This window comes from Cygnus atratus, chromosome 11 (assembly GCF_013377495.2).
Source record: "Cygnus atratus isolate AKBS03 ecotype Queensland, Australia chromosome 11, CAtr_DNAZoo_HiC_assembly, whole genome shotgun sequence".
Taxonomy (NCBI): Eukaryota; Metazoa; Chordata; class Aves; order Anseriformes; family Anatidae; genus Cygnus; species Cygnus atratus.
This window is the reverse complement of record NC_066372.1, coordinates 10,577,786-10,599,069: the sequence shown is the minus strand read 5'-3', so window position 1 is coordinate 10,599,069 and position 21,284 is coordinate 10,577,786. Positions and strand designations below refer to the sequence as shown.

At 49.2% G+C, this 21,284-nt stretch overlaps 1 protein-coding gene across 1 annotated transcript in view; it reads left to right on the top strand.

Moving 5' to 3' along the window:
* Positions 1–20,657, top strand: part of CSNK1G1 (casein kinase 1 gamma 1) — an 88,880-nt gene extending 68,223 nt beyond the window's left edge. The window contains exons 8-14 of the mRNA XM_035566663.2: positions 326–411; positions 2,505–2,589; positions 3,825–3,973; positions 5,554–5,658; positions 9,518–9,625; positions 11,983–12,089; positions 17,351–20,657. Coding sequence (XP_035422556.1) covers positions 326–411; positions 2,505–2,589; positions 3,825–3,973; positions 5,554–5,658; positions 9,518–9,625; positions 11,983–12,089; positions 17,351–17,405 — 695 coding nt within the window. The 3' untranslated portion in view covers positions 17,406–20,657. The remainder of the gene's footprint in view (positions 1–325; positions 412–2,504; positions 2,590–3,824; positions 3,974–5,553; positions 5,659–9,517; positions 9,626–11,982; positions 12,090–17,350) is intronic.
* The last annotated feature ends 627 nt before the right edge of the window (positions 20,658–21,284 follow it).

Here is a 21,284-nt window from a genome sequence, read left to right as displayed (position 1 = left end):
CAGCACAACATCGCGGCTGTACTGTGGGCACTGGCAGTCCTGAGAACAACTGGGGAACTGCTTTAATCCTCTGCAATTAATACCTCCATCTCCCATCCTTTGTGCCTAATGCTGGGCAGTCTGGCTTGCAGTTCTGTGCTGCCTCACGTTGTTTAGCTGATACGTTCATGTATTTTGTGTCTGTTGTAATAAGTTTTCAGGTACTTCTACTCCGAGTTGCAGACAGCAAGTGAATTTCCCTGTGATACCTCTGAAATATGTCTGGCTACTGGTCAGATCCCTTTCTGCAGCTGCAGCAATAATTTGTCATCTCTTCTGTTTTTAGAGCAAAGTCGTCGAGATGACTTGGAAGCCCTTGGCCATATGTTTATGTATTTCCTCCGAGGCAGTCTACCCTGGCAAGGACTGAAGGTAGGCTTGAGTTTAGGTTTTGCCCTTCAAAACTTTACTTGGTTTTTGCCAAAATGTGAATCTGGCAGGAGAAAGTTTGCAGAATCCAAGCAGAAGAACTGTCCTCTCTGTCTGTCTGCCAACAAGGCGTTAGCTTTACCTACAGAAGGTACCAGGACAGAAGCATGTTTCCTATCACATCAGGTTTCTGTAGCTTCACTGGGTCAGTACAGCTCTGGAGAGAAGATGCAGCAGAGGCAAATGAGCGACTGGGACAGGGACAGTAATGAGAGGGCTGCTGAGCTGTCGGAGCGGCTTAGCTGTAATGTGAACCTGCCCTGGGAACACGACGGTTGTTTATGAAATTCCCGTTACGGCACACAATGCCCCAGCTGCATCTGCGATCGTGTTTATAATGGGAGCCGTTTGATGGTTTTAGACGTGCAGATGGAGTTCAGCCTGAAAAGACGTTTTTCTGGTGAAAGTATGGAGCTTGGCTTCCCTCCAGAGACACTGGACACTCGCTGCTTAGTTCTGGATTATAAGTTTATGAAATATCACGTACCATGTGGAAGGTTGCAAGCAATTGAGTTATGGCAAGTGCAGCTACCATGCGTACGCTGAACGAAGTAGTCGTAAGTCGTCTGCTGGCTCTGGGGATGTTGGTAGTTGCATCTTCTGTCGCTTTCCTGATGATGAAGCTACTGCGTTCACCTTTGGAATTGGAGTGAGTGAAGGGACTGAATGTGATCAGGTTAGGAGAGGGTTTATTAGTGAAGACAGTGACTCCTGGTAGGCCTGTTAATAGGGTTTGAAAAAGCAGATGAGCCTTTGGGCTCACAGGCTCCTCAGCAGAGTGCCGCTATGGTCAGTGGCATGACTGAACCTGCTAAGCTGCTCTGTCACCATCTATCCAGAGTTAGCCTCAGCTTTGCCTTGTCAGACATGTGCGGAAATGTCAGTGACAACTCAGAAAAGCACAAGAGGGTTCTTCAAGCATGAAAATGCTTCTGAAAGGAATCAGAATCTCTCTGACGTTAGGTGCGCCTCCTATGGTAACTCTGAGTTTGTTACTCTAATAATATATTTTGTTTCTGGTTCAGTTGAAATTATCTGCTTTAAATTGATCCTGAAAATTACTCAAAAATAATTCCAGGTTTAGACAAGGCTCAGGAGAATTTCCTCAGATTAGTGCTGAGACTGCTTTTTGAAGTCCTACATTTCTTTAGCTCCAGAGCACACCCAAACTCTTCAGCTCAATCTAGAATATGGTGTCTTCACTCTTCTAGGTTTCTTCAGCTTATTCTTTTGGTCTCTACTATCAATTCTAAAGTCTTGAGAGGACATCTTACAATGTTAATTGTGTGGCTGGCAGGTCTAACTGGCATATTTTGAAACGGAGGCAATAAAACATGTTCTTAGGGTGCCAACTGGAGTAGTGCTCTGCTTCAGGAGGGATTCAGGTGGGGAAACCATAATTGAAGATTGTTTCATTTTTCTTGGTGACCGGCTGTTTAATCAATGCTAAGTGATATGCACTTTGGGGGTGAAAGGACAGGTGGTATGGAAGTAGCATGGGATTTGGGAGAATTGTGACTGATATAAACTGGTTGTTTGACTTTGTGATGGCTCAGTAAAAACCCAACGTGTCAAAATCGTCACAATTTAACTACTTTTACAGTTGCTTATGAAGCTGTTGTGGTTGCAGATGGCTCTAAGCCTCGATCTGTTCTTTGCTGGAGTGTCAGGATCCTGGTGTGCTATCAAAGTATATACTTTTTTTTTTCTTGTCCCATGCAAGCTTCCCTATACAGTCTTCAGGACTGGGTTGGTAAGAAATTAGCCCTGTGAGACACTAACCAACGTACTCTCTTTCAAGCACTGAAGCTGTTTTGAAAGCATCACTGGATATTCTTTGCTGATGGAAAATGTACAGGGAGAATTACAACGGTATTCCTGGTAGTGTAGTCTAGGATGCGGTTCAGCTACAAGTAACATTGTCTGGTACTACCGAGGCTCAATATTAAATACTTTGTTTTTCTTCCCATACAGCATGTCCTTTATCACATGGTTGAACTCTTTCTCCACAACTGTTTTGTCTTTGTGCGCTACAGGCTGACACCTTAAAAGAGAGGTATCAGAAGATTGGGGACACAAAGAGAAACACTCCGGTTGAAGTTCTCTGTGAGAACTTTCCAGGTAAAGCCCTGATGGGATCACTGGAGTGCAGCTGGAGATGGACATACCTTGTTAAGTAGAATGGTTCTGAGCAGTTTTGGCAGAAAGTATTCTGATGATGTGCATCTGTTACCTCGTCGTCCCTCAAGCAGGCAAACAACTGGAGCTGCTGCTATAAATTAGCACATCCTGTGAGCTTGTGACTGCGGCTTGTAATGAGCATAACTTTTCTCATTGAGGAGGCCAGAAAATGCCTCATGTTGCTTCTTTTCTTCTTGGCTTCCTTCCCCAAGAGGACCTCGTTACTGTCCTTCTCTCAAGTGACTGTGTTCAATCTACTGAGTTAACCTTTTCCAAATGAAAGGATTTACATGTGCTAAAATTTTAGGTGGCCAGCTTAGAAGATGGGATGATATCTGGGCAGCCAGAGCCTCATTGCTGCCGGAGCTCAGGGGTGCTCCAGTGTGCACACCAGCATCTCCTGCCTTCCTTCCCCACCTGGTTGCTGAGCATTCAGATGAAATTGCTGTGGCTATTTTATGTCTGTGTGAGCAGGCGTATGCACGAGCATCCTGTTGGCAGGCTCACTGAGTCGTCATTTACTGTACAGTGCGTTTTAGTGTTTGTTTTATACAAAGGTATAGAATACAACTTGTTGTGAAACTCAGATTCAAGGTAGAGCAGCAGCTCTCTGGAGCAAGTGTGGGACTTCCAGCTTTGTCTGAGAAGTGTTTGAATTGATTTGCATTGCAGACCACTGCAAAAAAACAGTGCTTTTTAAAGGAAGACCAGGGTTAGAACTGGCAGCCCAGACAATCCTCTCACAGCGTGAGGCTCAATGCTGCAACACAGCCCTTGGTTTATAGCCACTCATTGAGAAGATTCAGAATAAAAACAGACTATTATTAGACTTTGGGCAGGGCAGGAGGGCTCTAGAGAGCTGAGTGAGATTCATCGAGCAATAAAAGACTGGGTAGGTCACTGAGGGTAAAGACCTGCTGGATATCCTCAGCTTCTATCAGTCTATGGGGCTCACCTGAATTTGGTGGAACCTGGACAATTCTCAGCTCTGGGGATCTGGTTGTGGGTCCAACTTCGAGCAGTGCCTTGCCTAGTGCCATGGCAAGGCCTCGCTGGAGTTCATGGAGAAGCACGTTTCCAGCATGCGTGTGTAGCCTCTGCTGAGAGGCTTGCAAGTGATGGAGCTCTTGTGTGAGCAGAACTAACGCTGCTTCTGTTTTCCCCTTTTTTAACAGAGGAGATGGCCACGTACCTCCGTTATGTTAGGCGATTAGACTTCTTTGAGAGACCAGACTACGATTATTTACGAACCATCTTCACAGAGCTGTTTGAAAAGAAAGGCTACACCTTTGACTACGCCTATGACTGGGTCGGCAGGCCAATTGTAAGTCGGTCCTGCAAAATGCAGTGTTTTGCCTTCCAGGTGCTGCTTCCCAGCCACCCGGCTCTTGGTTTGTCCGAATAATCCCAATTAGTGCCAGCGAGCTCAGGATCAAATCGTTCACATCTTTTCTCTAGCTAGTACAGACTGAACACAGTGAGAAGCCTTGACGTTGTGTTTGGGGGTTCTTGTGGTGCCCTACGTTTCCCTAAGGAGCAGAAGGCCCCTTCCCACTTCTTTGGGTTTACCCTGGTGTGGGTTGTTCAAACCTGATTTTCTCACTTGAGGCTGTGAACAGGACTAGACTTAATTTGCTCCGGTCTAGTGCAGGATTGGAGACCTTTGTAGTCGATATCTAAAGACATCCATCTTACAGCAGAAGAGCATACTTGCTACCTCAGCACTGAATGATGGAAGACCTCCCTAACGCTTGGGTTCTCATAGAGAAGTACAGATCTGGGCAGGGCTCTGACAAACGCTCAGAAAACAGTAAACAGCAAACCCATTCTGATCTCAAAAGATCCTGGGGCTTACCCCATTCCAGAGCCTGGGCCAACTCTAAATAAAGCACATGGCAAGGAAATGTGGGAGTATCCAAGCTCCATTTAGCAGCTTCATGACACCAGGTGGAACACAACTGTGATCCTGATCTGTCTCTTCTATTGTCAAAAGCCATTTGTATTCAGGAAGACCTTGGCCAAAAGATGTGTCATGGGGAAATCTGATAAAAGTGTCTAAAGCTCTTCCGCTGGCTGCCTGTCTGATTTGTGTCTGTGGTGCAGCCTGTCGCTTGTATTTTGTGTCGTGCTGCTGATAGCCTTCTTGCTAATAGACAGTCACTGTGCGCCGCCAATGGCAAAGGCGCCCGTAAATTAATTGTCACTGGTGCCAGATCAAATGCCTTCAGCGCTAAACCTGGTGCCATTGCCGGTGATTTCCAGTCCCAACTATATTTAGTGTTACCAATGTTTACCGTGCCCAAGCTGGTTCATTTTAATAAGAAATCATTCTGTGAAATCATTACGTGATTTTTCTCCTCATTTTTGTTTAATTACAAAGGCAATTGATAAAAAGCCCCCTGTAAGACAAGCTGGCTGTTGCTGACAACTGCAGTGGTTGCTATGGAGATTTGATGTTGTGAGCAGGGATTACGACTTTGGTGAGAACAGAGCAGATGAAGCTTTAATTTTAACACGTCCTGTTTCTATGCAAGTGTGGTTTTTAAAAGTTGCAAGACAATGAGATGAGGAAAATAAGCCTGTATATTTGCAGTCACAATAATCTTATTTGAGGCACATTTGGAGTGATCTGTCATTGGTACAGATATGCAGCTATATCTTTTTGATTTGGTTTTCTGTAAGATGTTTGGTGCTGGTATCCGGCAAGCCACCAAATCACAGGGATTTCATGGCCCTTACTGTAATTATCCTTGGTTGCTGTCAGTACTTGTGGGCAGCATTTTGATGTTTTCCTGCATTGCCCCTGCATGATGGGAGCCGTCCCAACAAGTTAGGTTTGTACACACGTGATGAGAGATGTGTTGTAGGCATTGGCTTCATCCTGACAAACGCTTTATTTTCCAGCCTACTCCAGTGGGATCGGTTCACGTAGATTCTGGGACGTCTGCAGTAACAAGAGACAGCCACGTCCATAGGGATCGACCATCGCAGCAGGCCCTTCGCAATCAGGTGCGTTGTTCACCGCTGCTTTGGCAGGACTGCATTGTTTGGCATCTTTCTGAATTCCTCTTGGTCTGGAGAAGCAGAAACCCTGTGCCAGTAGAAGTAGCTGGGGCTGATTCTTGCTTTGTTTGCGGCAAGTGCATTTCTTGCTTAATTTAGGAAGACTGTGGTCTGAGCAAGACTTTGTGAAAGCAACAAATTGCTGAAATACTCTATCGGCCAGTGGAATTCCTCAGGACCGTGAGCCAAACAGAGTACAACTTGGAATGGGTCATAGTTTGTGGGTAAGCTCTTCGTTTCAGCTGTCCGGCTTGGTCAGACTACCTGACCAACCTGGCCAAGAACATTCTTTTGGGTGCTTTTACTCACAGCACATGGACTGTGGAGCAGACCAACAGTTGTGGCTATGGTAGCCTGCTCCCAGCTGCCCTCTTTCCAAGGACCGTGCAGCTGTAATAAGATGTCCCATGGACACGCACTATATCCAGCTTGGGGTCTCCTGTTGGTGGCACGGGTGTTGCACAGCAAAAAGGACTGCCAGCGTAGGGTCCTGTGGGGAGGCTGGGCATCATGGTCCAGACGAACTTCAAGTTTCTGAATTTCCCCGTTTTTTCCTTTCTAGTCGTAATACTTTGTTGGTGTTGTTGAGAGTCTGGATTTTCTGTATTAACAGAGCTGATCAGAAGTTCAGTAGATCTCCAACTGCTGGCTCCTAGCTAGAGCTATTGGTGCTCTTACCTCCCAGTGAGTGGTTCTGGGCTCGCTCTGCTCCTCTAACTGCTGTGTGCTGTTCTAGCTCCTCGTCTGTGGTCTCTGTGCCCACGCAGCTCATGCAAGCTGGGGTTTGTGGGCACAGAATTGAGTGTGAGATGAAATAACCTGTCTGGGCTCGACTTTCCTTGCTCCATGTAGCTGGGCTCTGAGCACTTAATATAGACTAGAATACATCTAAAGTCATCAGCTACAATCAGGATGAACATCCCTCACTAGAAGTGTTGCTTGTAAGAAGCTGGATTGTTTGAAGCATGTGTGCAGTACTGTATTTATGCATGCTTATTAGTGTGGACTGGTATGAGAGTACTAGTAAAATAATCTGCTTTAATATATTGCCTGATTAATGCATTAACCCCCTTTTTGGGTGGCAGTTTCTAGTTGTCCGCTTTGACAACAGACCTTCACATTGTGTACACGAGGCATCTTGTTTCCTTTAACAGACAATGACGCCTGGCTTCATTTTCAAGCATATTAGTCCAAAAATTATAGTATGTAGTACAAAGACAGCTGTCATATTCCTAAAATACTATTCAGACAACCTTCAGTCCTTGTTCTTCTGAGCTTCTCAAATTATCCTAATGCTGTACTGCGGGCACCTTCTGTCATCGTTTTCACCTAGACATTATTTAGGATATGCTGAATTATGTAACATTCCTGATATACACTGTGAATAAGTTTCCCCTTGCCAAAACTTAAACAGTTCTCTTCCAATGGATATTCCTTTTAACTGTTGAGCAAACTATTTCTCTTAAAAAAAAAAGGAGAAAAACTAAATTTCTAGAGCAGTGGATTGGAGACATGGATTTGGGTCAAGTAACTGCCTAGATCTCCAGAGTTAACAGCTTTATTTTTATTTCCAAGTATACTAACAGCAGATTCTCTTTTGTAATATTTGGTTTCCCAGTAAAGACACTGACAAGAGAGTGGTCTCCTTGTTGTAGCCTTTTCCTGTAGGAAGAGAAGGTACTCTCTATCAAACATGGGTGAGTCCTGCCCGGTCTGTTTTTAGATGCCAGTCATGTCTTGAGATCTGGTAGCTGGTAGGAAGGTGATGAGTGTTGACAGGAACTTGATGCTCTCAAATTCACAGGCATCACTTCCTCGGTGCCATTGTTTGGGCTGCGTTGTGGGCTGCTCAGCTCAACCCTACTTCAAAACCAGTTTTGAACCCACGTACTTGGGTGTAGAGCCAAAAGACAAAAATCTGGCTCTTGTGGTTTCTAAAGCCTTTCCTAGAAACTGCTTCCAGGCTCCTAGGCAGAAGCATGCTCCTCCCCGTGCTGACATTGGTGATACAACTTCAGCACCTGGGCTGACCAAGTGACCTGGTGGTATAGTGCTTTGTAGGAAGCAGCACTCAAGATTCGTCTTCTACTAGCTCTTAAAACCTGAATTTAAGTTCTCCACTCATCCATATTCTTGTGACCTGCAGCAGCTAAAGAAGAATTCCAAGGAAAGTGCTTCTCCAGTAACTCCTTTCAGTGCTACCAAGTACAAAAAGTGTAAGCAGCGTCTCAGGCTGGTGGGGCGAACATTTAAAAAGATTTACGAGGACAAGCCTGGACAAAGCCACCTCTAGGGAAATACTGCCTATGAACTGGATTTGGTGACTGCTTGGATGGAGGAGATGCACTATGAGTAGCTCAGAGAGGGACTCACAGGTCACTTGCAAAGGAAATGGTGGCTTATGCTGTATGAAATGCAAGCAGACTTCTTTTCTGTTCTGCTTCTTTTTGCACATGCTCTTGCTCTAGTGCAGTGACAGTCTGCTAGTTAGTGTTGTACAAGTTTGTTGAAAGGTTTCTGGAGTCATCCTGTGTGGAACTGCTTGCAGTCTCTTTTTTTTTTCCTTTTTCTTTTTTGCTTTGGCTCAGGCTCATCTTCTGCAACTGCAGGGAGTAACACAAAGCAGTGCTGGGGAAAGGCAGAGTCTGGGCACCTCTCTTTGAGTAGCCAATTCAGCTTCACTGCTGATAACTTGGTGTTTATTCGCTTGAGCCTCTTGTTTCCTGCCCTCTAGCTGGATTAAAGCTCGTTTGTGCTGGCCAGGTCCATGATGTCTGTTCAGCATCCATTCTGCCAGGTGCGTGTGCGCTGTGTGGACTCTGCTTCTCTGCCCTCTCTTCTTTTGCATTTGTGCTTCAGCTTTGAAACCTTTGCTTACATTTCTATATGGTGTCCAAGGAGACACCTTTTAAATGTGTCCCATCAGTAACTTCATGCTTGACTACATCCTCTGCCATTGGCGTGAGACCTGACACAGATCTGCCTGTTTGTTCTGTGCTTCCTGGTCTTGGGAAGCAGATGTGTTCCTTCAGCTGGCCACCTGGCTTTAGCTGCGCTGAGGTACATTGGTGCTAGGTGACCGATGGATGTGCATCATCAATGCTGGACAACCTCTAAGCAGCTTCACATGCATGTGCACAATGGTTCTTCTAATAAAACAAATCCAATTCTAATAATTTCTTTGTATCTATTGGGGATGAAAAGGAAACCTGATAGTGAAAGTTTCTTTCTGCTGTAGTTTTCTGCAGAAAAACAAGAAAACACCAACTCCAGTAGAGGAGGTGTGGTGGATGTTTCCTTCTGCATTGTACAGGTGAATTAATGTGTGGAACTGGCTTTTGGTGAAATAAAATGTGGCTTCATTTAAGGTTGCAAATTTGAGTTTAAAAAATGTATATTTTAGGGAGGTCAAGCTTGTGTATCCAAACTTGATGCCATGTCCAGTTCTCTGGTGCGTGACCTGACATGGACAAACATATTGTCAGCATGTTTATTTCTATGCTGAAACACATGGAAATGAAGCCGTGTAAAGAAATAACTTGCTGAGTAGATCTGAGCTTTCTCGTCATTACCTAGAGGAGAAGAAGTCCACTGCAGCAGTGGATAGAGACAGCTAAAGTAAGGAATGATGTGTACTTGGTAAAGTGAAATTTTAGCCTAGCTGAATGTTTAAATGCCTTGCTTTTTGCAAAGACAAACAAAACAAAGCACTACTAACTCACTAACAAGCACCCTTTCATTTCTTCACCTCATTCACCTGTTGCCCTCTCTTCTGTTTCTCTCCTGCTTCTGGACTTGTGAGCAGGCGTCATCAGATCGCCGAGGAGAGTGGGAGATCCAGCCAAGCCGGCAGACGAATACCTCGTACTTGACATCTCATTTGGCTGCAGATCGGCATGGAGGATCAGTACAGGTACCTTCTTCCCATGGTCTGCACAGCCTTGTTGCGAGAATCTGTGTTAAATCCCCTGAAGTCTCCTTGAATTGCAGTTACAACACTGGGGCCAGGAAGGCAGTTTCACAGGACACTTTGGTCCTGTCCTGAACGTAGCGCTCACGTTTTGTGGGGTCCAGGCTGTGGTGTCCAACACAGCTGCTGTTACTGCTTCTGTGAAGCCTTTCCTCTGAGAGCTGTTTAGGACCGGTGAGTGCTGGGTGATGGCACTGTAGAAGGTGGAGGAGCAGAGGATGAGTGACAGTGACAGCATTAAAAGGTGCACTACAGCTAAGTTCTGAAATTCCTGAAAAGACTGCTTGTGATTCTGAAAATATGCCTGCCTCTGGTCATCACTCAGGCTGGCTAATATCCTTGCAGTATTGCCAGAGTAAGATGGCTGGAAATGCTAGAAAAAAGATGCAAGGCTCATTCAAGCAAACAAGAACTGTCTAATATTGCTGGCAAGGTGAACTCCTTGGCAGAGGTTTGCCTGTAAGAGCTGGTTCCAGTGCCAGACAAAACTCTAGTGTGACTTTGAAAACTGGCTCTGGTGAAAGGGGAAGTAGAGCCTGGTGTGGGACAGGGCTGAGCTGAGGAGATGGGAGGACTTACTTCTGGAGCAGTGTCTGCGTCTTACAGCTGTATAGTTTATTGTATACTCTTCCTAAATATGTCTTGAGACTACTATTATGCCAGTATGAGACCAAATGCTTGGGAAAAGCCAAATGCTGAGAAATTCATAGATAAGGAGGAACCAATGTATGTATAGCTCTGATCTCGGATGAGGGCAGATGGTAAACAGGAGTTCCTGTAGCCCTCAGGAACTACAGAGTGGGTGTCTTTATTGGTATTGTTTTACATAAGGAGAACAGTTCACTTGTGCAACGCCAGCATGAGCTTCATCTCCCCACAAACAATGCCTTGCCAGAGTAACTACAGCAATAAGGCAGTCCTAGTCTGAATTTGACCATGAGGGTCGCCTACCTGGGCAGCTTACAAGCGTGTGTGCTACTGTGAGCATTAAAATTCTGCTTATCTGCAGCCAAGAATGGGAAGTCTTCTGCTGTGCATGGCTGCTCTGCCTGCAGCGTGATGGATGCTTAAATTTTTTCTCAACAGATGCCCCAGCTAATGCTGAACCCCTGGGAAGTCAGTAGTTTCAAGAGGCTGTTTTCGTTAAGGGAACAGTTGAATTTGCCACATCAGAATGAAGTGGCAGCATGTTAAAAAAAGGAGGAAGAAAATCAGAGACTTTTGTAAATTTAAATTTAACAAGAAGTAGCTGAAGAAAGTGTGGGAAGGTCACTGGGAACAGCACAATTAACTGCTCGTGTTTATCAAAGTTGTGTGGGAAGTGTGAGGGCCTGGAGAGCCTGGGTGGGCCTACACTATGATGGGTCTGGGAAGGGGGCATGAAGAGAAGCTGAGGGGCTCACTTGAGAGGAGAGCTCTGAAAACCCAATGAGCTTGGTCCTGACTTCCCTTGGTGCAGAGACTGGGCATGGGACTTGATCTACAGAAACAGCAACTGCTGGTAGGACTTGAGTATTCAAAAGAAATGTGCAGATGCACTTAATCGTGAGGAGACATCTTTATAGATCTGGCTTCTTTCCCTTCATCTCTGGTGCTTAGTGGCACTGCCACCTGCAATAGAGCAATCGTGAATTATCCAGAAAATTACATGTTCTCCTGGCGGAGGAACAGCTGCTGACAGCTGGGGATCTGGATAGTTATCTCTGTAATGGGAATGTTGAAGTAAGCCATAATGCAAACTGAAGCAGAAAGAGATCATACAAATAGCTTTTGGGCAAGGAGGTAATTCCAGGATCTGGCTGTGTACGGAGTGAGATTTGGGGGCTCTGGAGTGAGTTTATCCCACACTAGTGGCAGGTGACAGGACTGAGTCACTCACCTCTAAAGGTGTCAGGAGAATGCAGTCAACACAGTGCAGTGCATTATGAGGCTGTCGATCAGTCTTCACACCGATTTTTCTTCATAAGACCCCAAATTGTAGCTTAACCTCCCACAGACATTCAGACCTGTGCTGGGCACAGCACAAGTGTGAACTAGTGAACACAGAGTCCCCTGCCTGGCGTTCTGCTCTCACAAGCCAGATTATTCTCTCCAAATGGCTGCTGGAAACACAGCACGTGATTTCAAGGCATCCCAGGAATCCCACAGCCTGCTAAGAGGGTGCCGGGAGACAGGAACAGAAATCATTTCGCAGACTTTCAATTCCTACAGTATCCCTTGTTGAGGCAAGTGGAGACACGTCACGTGCCACCGTGTTGTGTCCAGGGGCTTTGTTAACAGGGCGTTTGTTTGTCTTCCAGGTGGTTAGCTCGACAAACGGGGAGCTGAATGTGGACGACCCGACGGGGGCACACTCCAATGCACCCATAACAGCGCAGGCAGAGGTGGAAGTGGTGGAGGAAGCTAAGTACGTTCGCTTTACAAACAGGCTTTCCACTGGTGTGGTCATTTATCCTCCTCCTGTGAAATGAGTGGGGATATTTACCCGTGGTGAAGTACTCGATGCTCGTGTCCCATGACCTTTTCCTGCATATTGCTGCTTTTGTGCATGGTGCCTTTGGTGCTGCTGCTGCTTCTTTTTACACTTGCCGTGGCTGGAGAACGTAACTCTTACTCAGAGCATGTGTTGCAAAATAGACAGTAGCAGAAATACCAAGATAATGTGAATTATTTCAGGAATCCCGGTGAGCATCCCCTGTTCCAAAAGGAGAACTCACTGTACGCTCATGCTGAGAGCGTAGGAGTAGCTTGAACACAGCTCAGTGAAGGAGTTGTTGGTCTGAAAGTTAACACTTTATTTCTGGCTGCAAGAAGTGGATGCCAGGTATCCATAATAGTCCTAAAGTAATTCTTGTAGGGACTTGATTTTTTTTCTCTGAATTCTCTTGGTCCAGTTCTCTAGAAGCTGAGAGAGAAAACAGCAGCAGCCCTTCTGCTCATGGGGAACCGTGTGCTAGCTCTGAGCAGACCTCTCCTCCATAGCTTGTGGCAAAGAGTGAGAACTGATGTACAAAGTTGCTGCTTTGACCATTTTGGCCTCCATCCGGCACCATCAATATCACCTTTTGCATGATCCTCAACAGGAGACCTTCTTGGTGCCTCTGAGCTAGAGCAGGACCACAGCATGGTCATGGTGTAATCCCAGCTTCCCAGTACGAGGGGTAAGCAGGCCCTTGAGCTGGTCGGTGCTGTCACCTCACCCAAGTGCGTGGTTATGATCTGACTTGATGGTGTTGGTGCTGCTTGTCTCAGCCTTTGTGGACGCTTTTGTTAGGAATGACTTGTGGGAGAGTAGAAAGGAAAACTGGCAGCTGTGAGAAAGGGTGTGTTGATGGAAACCATCCCTAGGTATCTGTCAGGCCGAGGCCTGCTTTCCCACCTTATCACTGTTGTGCTGAAGGTCTTTTGCTGTCTGTTCCTCCGTCCCTCGGGAAGCACTCCCGTGTGCTGTTCCTTGCTGGTTGCTGGTCTGGCGTGATCCTGGCAGTGAACTGTCCGAGCAATGAATATGTTTTCTCCTCCCAGCCAAAGGAGCGAGCCGTGGGTTTGGTACAGGCTCCTCCTAAAGCGTGGCGGGGAGGGGGAGGTCTTGAGGTGCGACTTGCAGAGTGGAAAATATGCCTCTTAAATTTGGGTAGCGTGGCCTGCAGAGAATGCAGGCTCAGCGTCACAGGCCATGTCTTGGTCAGGATGACTGAACTGGGGCCTCCTGGGCACGTGGCTTGGGGCTGCTCCTGGGAAGGACGGGGCAAATCGCCACCAGAGAAGCATCAAGACGGATGAAAAGAAGCGTGCATGGGCTATGTTGCCCAAGCTCTGTCTTGTGGTTTGTTCTGTCCCTTTCCAGGCCCTGTCTGGGTGGTTCACAATTGGTTTTGGAGGGTTTAACAGGTTACTGTGCAGCAGAGCACAGGCTGCTCTGCACCAACAGGTTTGGGGGACTCCTGTCATAATTCCCTAGTGTGCTAATTCCCTAGTGCTTCATTCCTCTTGCCACGAGGAGGGCTGCCTTCATCTTTCCTTGCATCTGTGATCATAAATCCCCTTGGATTTTTAGACTCAAAAAAACTGCTTTGCTGTAAAGCGGGCCAAAAAGAGTTAGAACTAGATGGAGTTCGGGCTCTGTGTTTCGAGATGAGGTGCAATGCTGGAAAGGGAAAGACCCTGGCACTCCCGGCAGGCAGAGGAGCTGTGCAGTGCTGCTTGGGGGTACTCTGGAGACAAGCTGCCAATCCCAGCCTTGGGTTTCACTGAACAAGCAGGGTCACACACGTCCATCCGTGCTCTGGCCTTCCTGCGGTTGGAGCTGCAGGGGACAGAGCAGTCTCCTCTTCTGGTGGCCCAGAACCCCTCTTTGATCTCAGCCCTTGAAAAGAACCTCACGGGGCCTGTGTCTCCGTGGAGAACATGCAGTATTTACCCAAGGCCTCAAAACCCCGCAAAACTTGGCAATTCTCAGCGGCACCGTGGCAAGGGCAGAGGTGGTATGAGGGCTGGGGGCGGGTGGTGGGCAGGCATGGTGTGTGTCTGCCAGTCTGCACTGCATGTTTGCATGGCTGCAGTGACATGCTTTCATCCCACCTCTGTGAACTAATTGCTCTTTCTTCCTTTCTGTGTTTTTTCTCTACACTCTCTGTAGCTGCCTGAAAATGCTCAACTTGTGGTGAGTCCCTCTCTCCAGTCCACATGCAAGGGGGAGCGGACCAGACTAGACTGGGGTTGGCAAAATCCAACCAACCAAGCCATAAAAAGGCACAAATTCAGAGCCAACCCAGGGCTGTTTTGATTTAGGACTCTGCTGAGAACCACATGCAATACTGGGGAGGGTGTGGGCTGTGTCTGAGAGGCTGCATTAGGCCGAGCAATCAGACTGATCTTTGAATTGATCTATGCAAAAGACAGATTTTAATCCTCTTCTATTTGGCTTACCATCTCCCCCAAACTGTTACGTCCATGTGCAGATGATGTCTAATGGAGCTGGGCAGAGTCGGGACCAGGCTTGCCAGGCATCTTGCAGGAATTCCTCACACAGACGGTTACGAAGGGAAAGCCTTGCTCTGGGTATGGAGGGGAGGGGAGCAGTCACTTCCTAGGAGAGGTTCCTACAAAAACACAGTCCAGGGCCTGCATCGTTAGAGAGGGTGTAAAGAAACTACATTCATTCATGACATTTGTGACAGACACCCAGCTAGAGCTACTGCTTGGAGACAGTGGGGGGGAGATGGCTGCTTCCCAAGCAGGCTGGCGACTCGGGGTGGGAAAAAGCCCTGCAGATGAGAGCGCAGATCAACTGTCCGCAGAGGGTTTGGGGTTAATGTCAGTCCAAGCCCAGCTCAGGTATAGGTACAGTTTATCAGGCTCTGCAAGCTCTAATCCTGGCCTCAAAGAGGCCCGTGGAGGTGAGCGGGGACACAAGGTGCTGAGCTGAGGCTGGAGGCGTTTTAGGCCCAGGCGGCACCCTGGGGTGCTGGTGGGTGGGAATTGCTGCAGAGTGAGGTGGTAACGCCGCTGTGTGGTGAGGATTGGCCTTGTTTGATGAGAGACTGACCCGCCTCTGCCCTGCTCTCCATAGGCATTGCCTCCGATACCTCTGGCATCTCTGGCTTCTCTGTATGTCATAGTCTGGGGCTGTTCTCTTGGGCATTGTCTGCATGCACAGAGATCACGTTCTGTAATTGTCGGCCTGCCTTATTCTTTTGTTTTGGTGTTCTGCCTCTGCCTGTCTGAACTGCCAGGACTTCCTTTCCTGAACCCTTCCCTGGACCGCTGAGTAACAGCCTAAAAAGACAGTCTCAAAGAAAAACAGCCAAAAGTCAGCCAGCTCCCTTCGTACAGTGCCCAAGGAAACAAGCGCTGCTCAGCCCTCTTCCCTTACCAGCTGCATGTCAAATCATAACTCGTGCATTTCCATCACCTCTCCCCGTAACAGTCCTCCCCCCTACTTACCATTGCCCAAATCACGAAGGAAGGTGGTTGCTGTGGGAGAGAAATACTGTGACAGGTTAACTAGAGAGGGTGGCAGGTGGACTGGGACAATAAAATACATGCCCAGTCCTGGAGCAGGGGGGAGACAGTGCCAGTAGTGTGCAGGAGCCTGTGCTTGGTGATCATAAAGCTTCAGACAGCTCACTGCAAGCATCAGAGCAGGTAGTAGTGATGGAGTCATCACAGCTGACAGGTCCCTCTGGGACAGCGTTCCTGGAAGGACAAGTGTGTTACGTTTATTCTCGGCTCACCTCCAAACTGGACCTGTTAGGAGTGCCTAAAAGAAACCTAAAGCCAAATCATGGACATTAAACTGCCCCCGGCTCTCAGTCCATGCAGGAGTGTGTGATGGGAGGTCGCCCTCCTACAGCTGTGGCTTTGAGCTCTGAATGTTGCAGGGGATTTCAGCCTCCCCAGCAGACGATCTATGCTGGCAGGCTTGGCTCATGTGGTGGTGGTGGTGGTCACCACTGCTTTTGCACCCCGAGGTAAGGCTCGTGCTTCCGGGGGCAAGCACGCTCTGGGGTGAAGGTGAGAATCTATTCCTCTAGTGCTGAGAGGACAGAAGCTTAGTGCCGGCTTTTCAGAGCTGTGAAGGACCCAGCTGAAAGTAATTTGGAGACATTGCAGTGTTTTTGAACACTTTCGGTCTGGCTGTCGGTAAAAGATGCTTGTAGGAAAAAATGGTTGTTGCATACTCACATCTGCTCTTGCTGCTTAGCGCCATGTCCCTTCCACCAGCCTGGGAAAGGGGGCTTTCAGCTTCACCCGGGCGTCTCTGGAGATGGCTGTAATGGCAGAAAGAGAAAGATACCATAGCTCAGGAGCAAAATTTGCACAGAATGAACATGTTTCTTCTGTGCAGAGGGTTCCTGACAGCAGACCGAGGTTAGGAAGACAAACATATCTTAAATGCCAAGTCATTCAGTAGGAAGCCAGCAGGACTAGAAAACCTGGGTGACTGCTTTCAGTATTCTCCCATAAGTGAAGCCACCGCTGCTCAAGGTTCAGCTGCGCTGAATGTTTTTCTCACCACCTCAGTCTCCACTCTCCATCCTTTGCTTCTCCTAGTCCCCGGGCACTGTGCATCTCCCTCGCGTTGGACGAGGGAAGAAGCAGGTGTTCTGCATACCTGCACCGAATAACGCTTTATCAAAGGTGGAAGCTCTGGTTATTGTGAAAGGTTCAGTAAAGAAACCTGGTCCCTGATCCAAGATCTCTTTGGAACTTGTCTTTTTAGTGAGCAGTGTTGAACCCCTGTGTCTCATAGTGGGGAAGAGCAGCCAAGGCTCGCTGTCCCTCTGGCCAAGAGGGAACGGAGTATCTGGATCCTTGTTTCATTGCTTTCCCATTTGGCTCCTCTTGTTCCTGCCCCAGTTGAGCCTCTAGAGGATGTCAGCCCGGCTCCGGGGCTCTCACAGGGCTGTGCCCCGCTGTTGCCCGTGGGCAGCAGGACCAGGACCCGCAGCGTTCGGCCGCTGGCGTTTGCCCAGGCACACGTCGGCCGTCCATCCGCGAGCTGCTGCCCACCTCGCGGGCAGGTCCGGCGGGGCCTGGGGCCGGGCGTGCGGAGCTGCTGTTGCATGTCAGCGAGCGGAGGGAAGGCCGCCGCGGGCGCCGGGTGGCGGGGGCTGGCCGGGGAGACGTGCGTGGGGCTAACTGTCCTTCTTCTTTGTGCTCCAGGTGCTGCTGCTTCTTCAAGAGGAAACGGAAGAAGACAGCTCAGCGTCACAAGTGACCGGTGCCTCCTGGGCCTTGCAGGAACGCCACCTGCACCTGCGGCTCCTGCCCTGTCTAACTGGAAGGGGCTTCTCTTTAGGGGGGAGGAGGAGGCATAGGAGGAAGAGAAAAAAAAAAGTGACATTTTAAACCAAAAAGAGAAGAAAACGTTCCAAAACAAACCACTCTGGGGTGGATCTGCTGAATGGTCTCCCTCGTTCACTCCAAGCCTGAAGCTCCTTTTGGGACCAGGACTGTGGCTGGCTCAGGTCTTGGTCGCCCTGGGAGGGGGGCTGGCTGGCTGACCCTCCTTCCCGTTGTTTACGGCGAAGGCATCGTTCATGCAAACCTGAGGACTGTGCTTAGTTCCTGCTCACTTTACTCCCCTCCCTCCCCTGCGCTCTCGGCTCCTCCGTCCTCCTCCCTCCTTAATTAAGAAAAGAAATACTGTCGGCTCGTTTGGCTCTCGAGAGGGCAGGAGGATGCAGTCTGGGCGAGAGAGTCGCGTGGGAGAAGGGCCTGACTGCTGCAGCAGTAAGACACAGGTTCCCTTTTAGGCTCCTTGGGAACAGTTACACTGTAATGTGCAAGCTGTGAGAAATTTGCAATCTACTGTTCCAGTTAGGTTTTCTGGCTCCCCTCGACACCTCCCTCCTCTGATGGTAACAGAGCAATGTGGATTGTTTTAAAGAAACTGACGTTGTTGCACTTTTTATTATTTTTAGCATTACAGATGCACATTGTATCTGTGGATTTCTGCGTGGACAAGTGGTGCCAGCGCAGACAGACATTCAGCTGGGAATGCGGTGGGGTGCAGAGAATGCCCACAAGTGGGGATGTTGACAACATCCGCACAACCCTCGTGCCAGTTTGGGGCTCTCAAAGCCCGCCTTGGGCCATGCGCTGGGGAAAGCATTACTTGAATTTTCAGTCACCCTTTCTAGCTGCCAGTGAATGTCCGTACCATGGTTTCCTACGCCGTGCCTGACCCAAGCAGCCTGGAGAGGAAAGGCCGCCGCCGGGTGTTGGCAGGAGGGAGTGGTGTCAGCTTTGCTGAGCTGGAGGAGGTCGCTCTGGCCAAAGGGGCAGATCAGGATTAAGGTACCTGGGAACCCGGTGTTTCCCAAACCGCAGGCATCTCTCGGTGCGTAACCGGGCAGCCTTCTCAAACCCCTCTGGTAGGGTGGTTGTGAACACGCACCTTCTGCGAGAAAACGTTAGCAGGAGCAAAGCTTCCCCAGCAGAGGTGGGAATGCTTCACTGCCTTAATACTGATTTCATCTCCAGATGGTCAGATGGGTTTGACTGGAATAGCCTTCACGTCCCCTCTGCAAGCTCCCGCCCTGCAGAGGAAGCCACGGTTCTCATGCACCGCTTTTGAGCCAAACCCATAGCTAGCAAAGGGCTTGGGGCACTTTGCGCAGGCGTAAAACCTTGCATCCTGCTGCAGCGTTTCCACCTCGAGGAGGCTGAGGTTGCTCGAGGGTTATCGTGGACGTGGCAGGGCTCTGGGTGAACTCGAGCAGCTTTTGGGGAGGCTGTGAATAGGTTCCTTGTGCTTTCTTTTCACGCGTGACACCTGACCAGGCTGGGACTGTTCGCTTGAGGGCCTTCACTTGTAAACTCGGGCCTGGCTCACCCCAGTCCCTGAATTCCCTGGAGAGTATGAAGGGAGGAAAGGGCGAGACTGGATCTCATTACCTGTTCTTAAACGATAATCTGTGCAGCTTGGAGCTCGTGTAGTGGCACTCACGGAAGGTTTGGTTCCCCTTGCTGGGCAGAAGCAGGCTGAGGGGGCAGGAGATCATCCTGAGCAGGGAGCCCCTGGGCTCGCTCTCTGTGCTTCCTCGAAGCAGGCACGCAGCGGTGCGGCATCAGCATGGCAAAGCCTCGCTTCTTGGCCAGGATCCCTTTTGGGTGTCTCTTAGCCATCCTCTGCCAAGTTCTCTCGATGCCTTACCCTGACGGAGCACGGCTCTCAGGCGTGGCTGCACCTTCCTCTCCCCGGCAGCACCCTAGGCTGCAGGCTGGCTTGCTCTCCGCTTGCGCACCCACCAGGAGATGCGTGCACCCCCGTTCTCGCTCTGCAAAGTGCTTTCCTCCAGGTGTAACGTGGCCCGGGGCAGGAAGGGACCATCCATCTCCTGCACGCAAGTGCCGGGGCACTTTGTTCTCTCTTCCCCTCCCACTAGAGGGAGGACAGGGACCGGCTGTGTTCCACCCTTCTCTTTTCGAGCTCCTCCGCTGCGGGTGGCTCCCAGAAGTCCCACGTCTCTGGCACAGGCTGTAGGAAACCTCTCAGCTGTAGGAAACCATGGTTTGGCGTCTTGGGGGGGGAAGGGGGCACAGGCGCTCCCTGGGGAGCGGCCCCGTGTGCTGCAGATGGAGCTGGGCCCTGAGACACTTCTGTTGCTGCCCTCCCAAGCCCCACTAAGTGCCTGTCACCAGAACTCGATTCCTTCTGCATCTCCTGCCGTGTTTGGTCATTCCTCGCTGCGTCCGCTCAAGGAGCAGCTTGTAGTTGCAGCATATGTAAGTGTTTGCAGGGTGAGGGAGGGCGGGGGGAAAGGGGCCATCTCAACAGTTTTTGTTCTTAAATGTTTTTTTTAAAGTGAATGTATTTGATTGTTTAGAAACTTTCCTGACCTTGTTTTTAAGTGGGTTGGTTTGAAAGCTATTTCACGATGACCCGCTACTGCTTATCTCTGGAGATACGATGTTCTTTTAATCCTATGAAGATGTGTTTGTAGGGGAGGACTGTCCCCCCACGGCATGCTGGTAATGCTCACTTGTACCAAGCCCTCTTGCACTATAATCGTACGTTGGACTCTTCGAAAGGGCAAAGATGTTGTGTGGTGTTTTTTTTTAAAAAAAAGGAAAGAATGTAGGTTAACAGTAAGTCCCGTGCTTGAGGAATCTGCTGTCCCCAGGGAGTCTGGAGGTGATGAGGAGACACAAGCCAGACTGAGCCAACTGTTCAGTGCTAGGAAGTAGGGCATTAATCCTACCTGGGCAAGCTCCCCTTTCCTTGCTGGAAGTCGCTAGCACCTGGGAGACCCCCAGGGTGCATGGGGGCTCGGGTCAGCTCTGAGCAGCGTGGCGGGGAGCGCCTGGCGCTGCACCGACCTCCCAGGCATAGCCCTCCTGCAGTGTGGCCCACCAACGTTGCGATGCAGTCTTCTGAGGTGTCAAGTGAGATATTTTTTTTTCAATAAAACATTGCACTGCTGCATTGTTCTCCATGAATAGATGTATTTATTACCCCTTCCTGAAAACATTGCTTGCTGAGTGTCTTCTTTTCCTCTGCCTCTGTTGGGCTCTCTTGGTAACCTTCCCTTTCGGCGGGACACTCTGAGCCCCCCTCTGAGGGGATGATGCATGCATGGGATCTCATGGGAGCTTCTGACCACTTTGTGCTTGACAGCCATGGACAGCTCAGCCCCACAGCGCTTGGCCAAGGAGAGGTGGCACCAAGTTCTCTTCTCCCGGTGCCTGCACGTTCCCACCTCAAGCATCCTGGGTAGCAGAATGGCTTACTTGGAACACGAGGATGCAAACTAATCAAAAACGTGCTGTCATACGGTCCCTGTGCATCTGCAGCTACTGCCATAGTGACATGGCTTCAAGTGTGTCTTCCCCGAGTGGAAGGCTTGCCTCCTGGCCAGGGCACGCAAGAAGCTTTGGGGACCCGGCTGCAGCGGGACTAGCCCCCGCCATGTCGCTCGGGGCGCGCTGTGTCTGCAGAAGGTGGCGATGACCCAGCCCCAGCCGCCGTTGCCCCGAGTGCCTTCTTCCTCTGCCAGTCTTTCCACTTCACAGGCTCTTGCGTAGAAAGCCCTGAGTCACTTCTGTGAAGGGCTGGAAGGAATCGACTGCTGTGATTGTGAGGGTTTCCAGC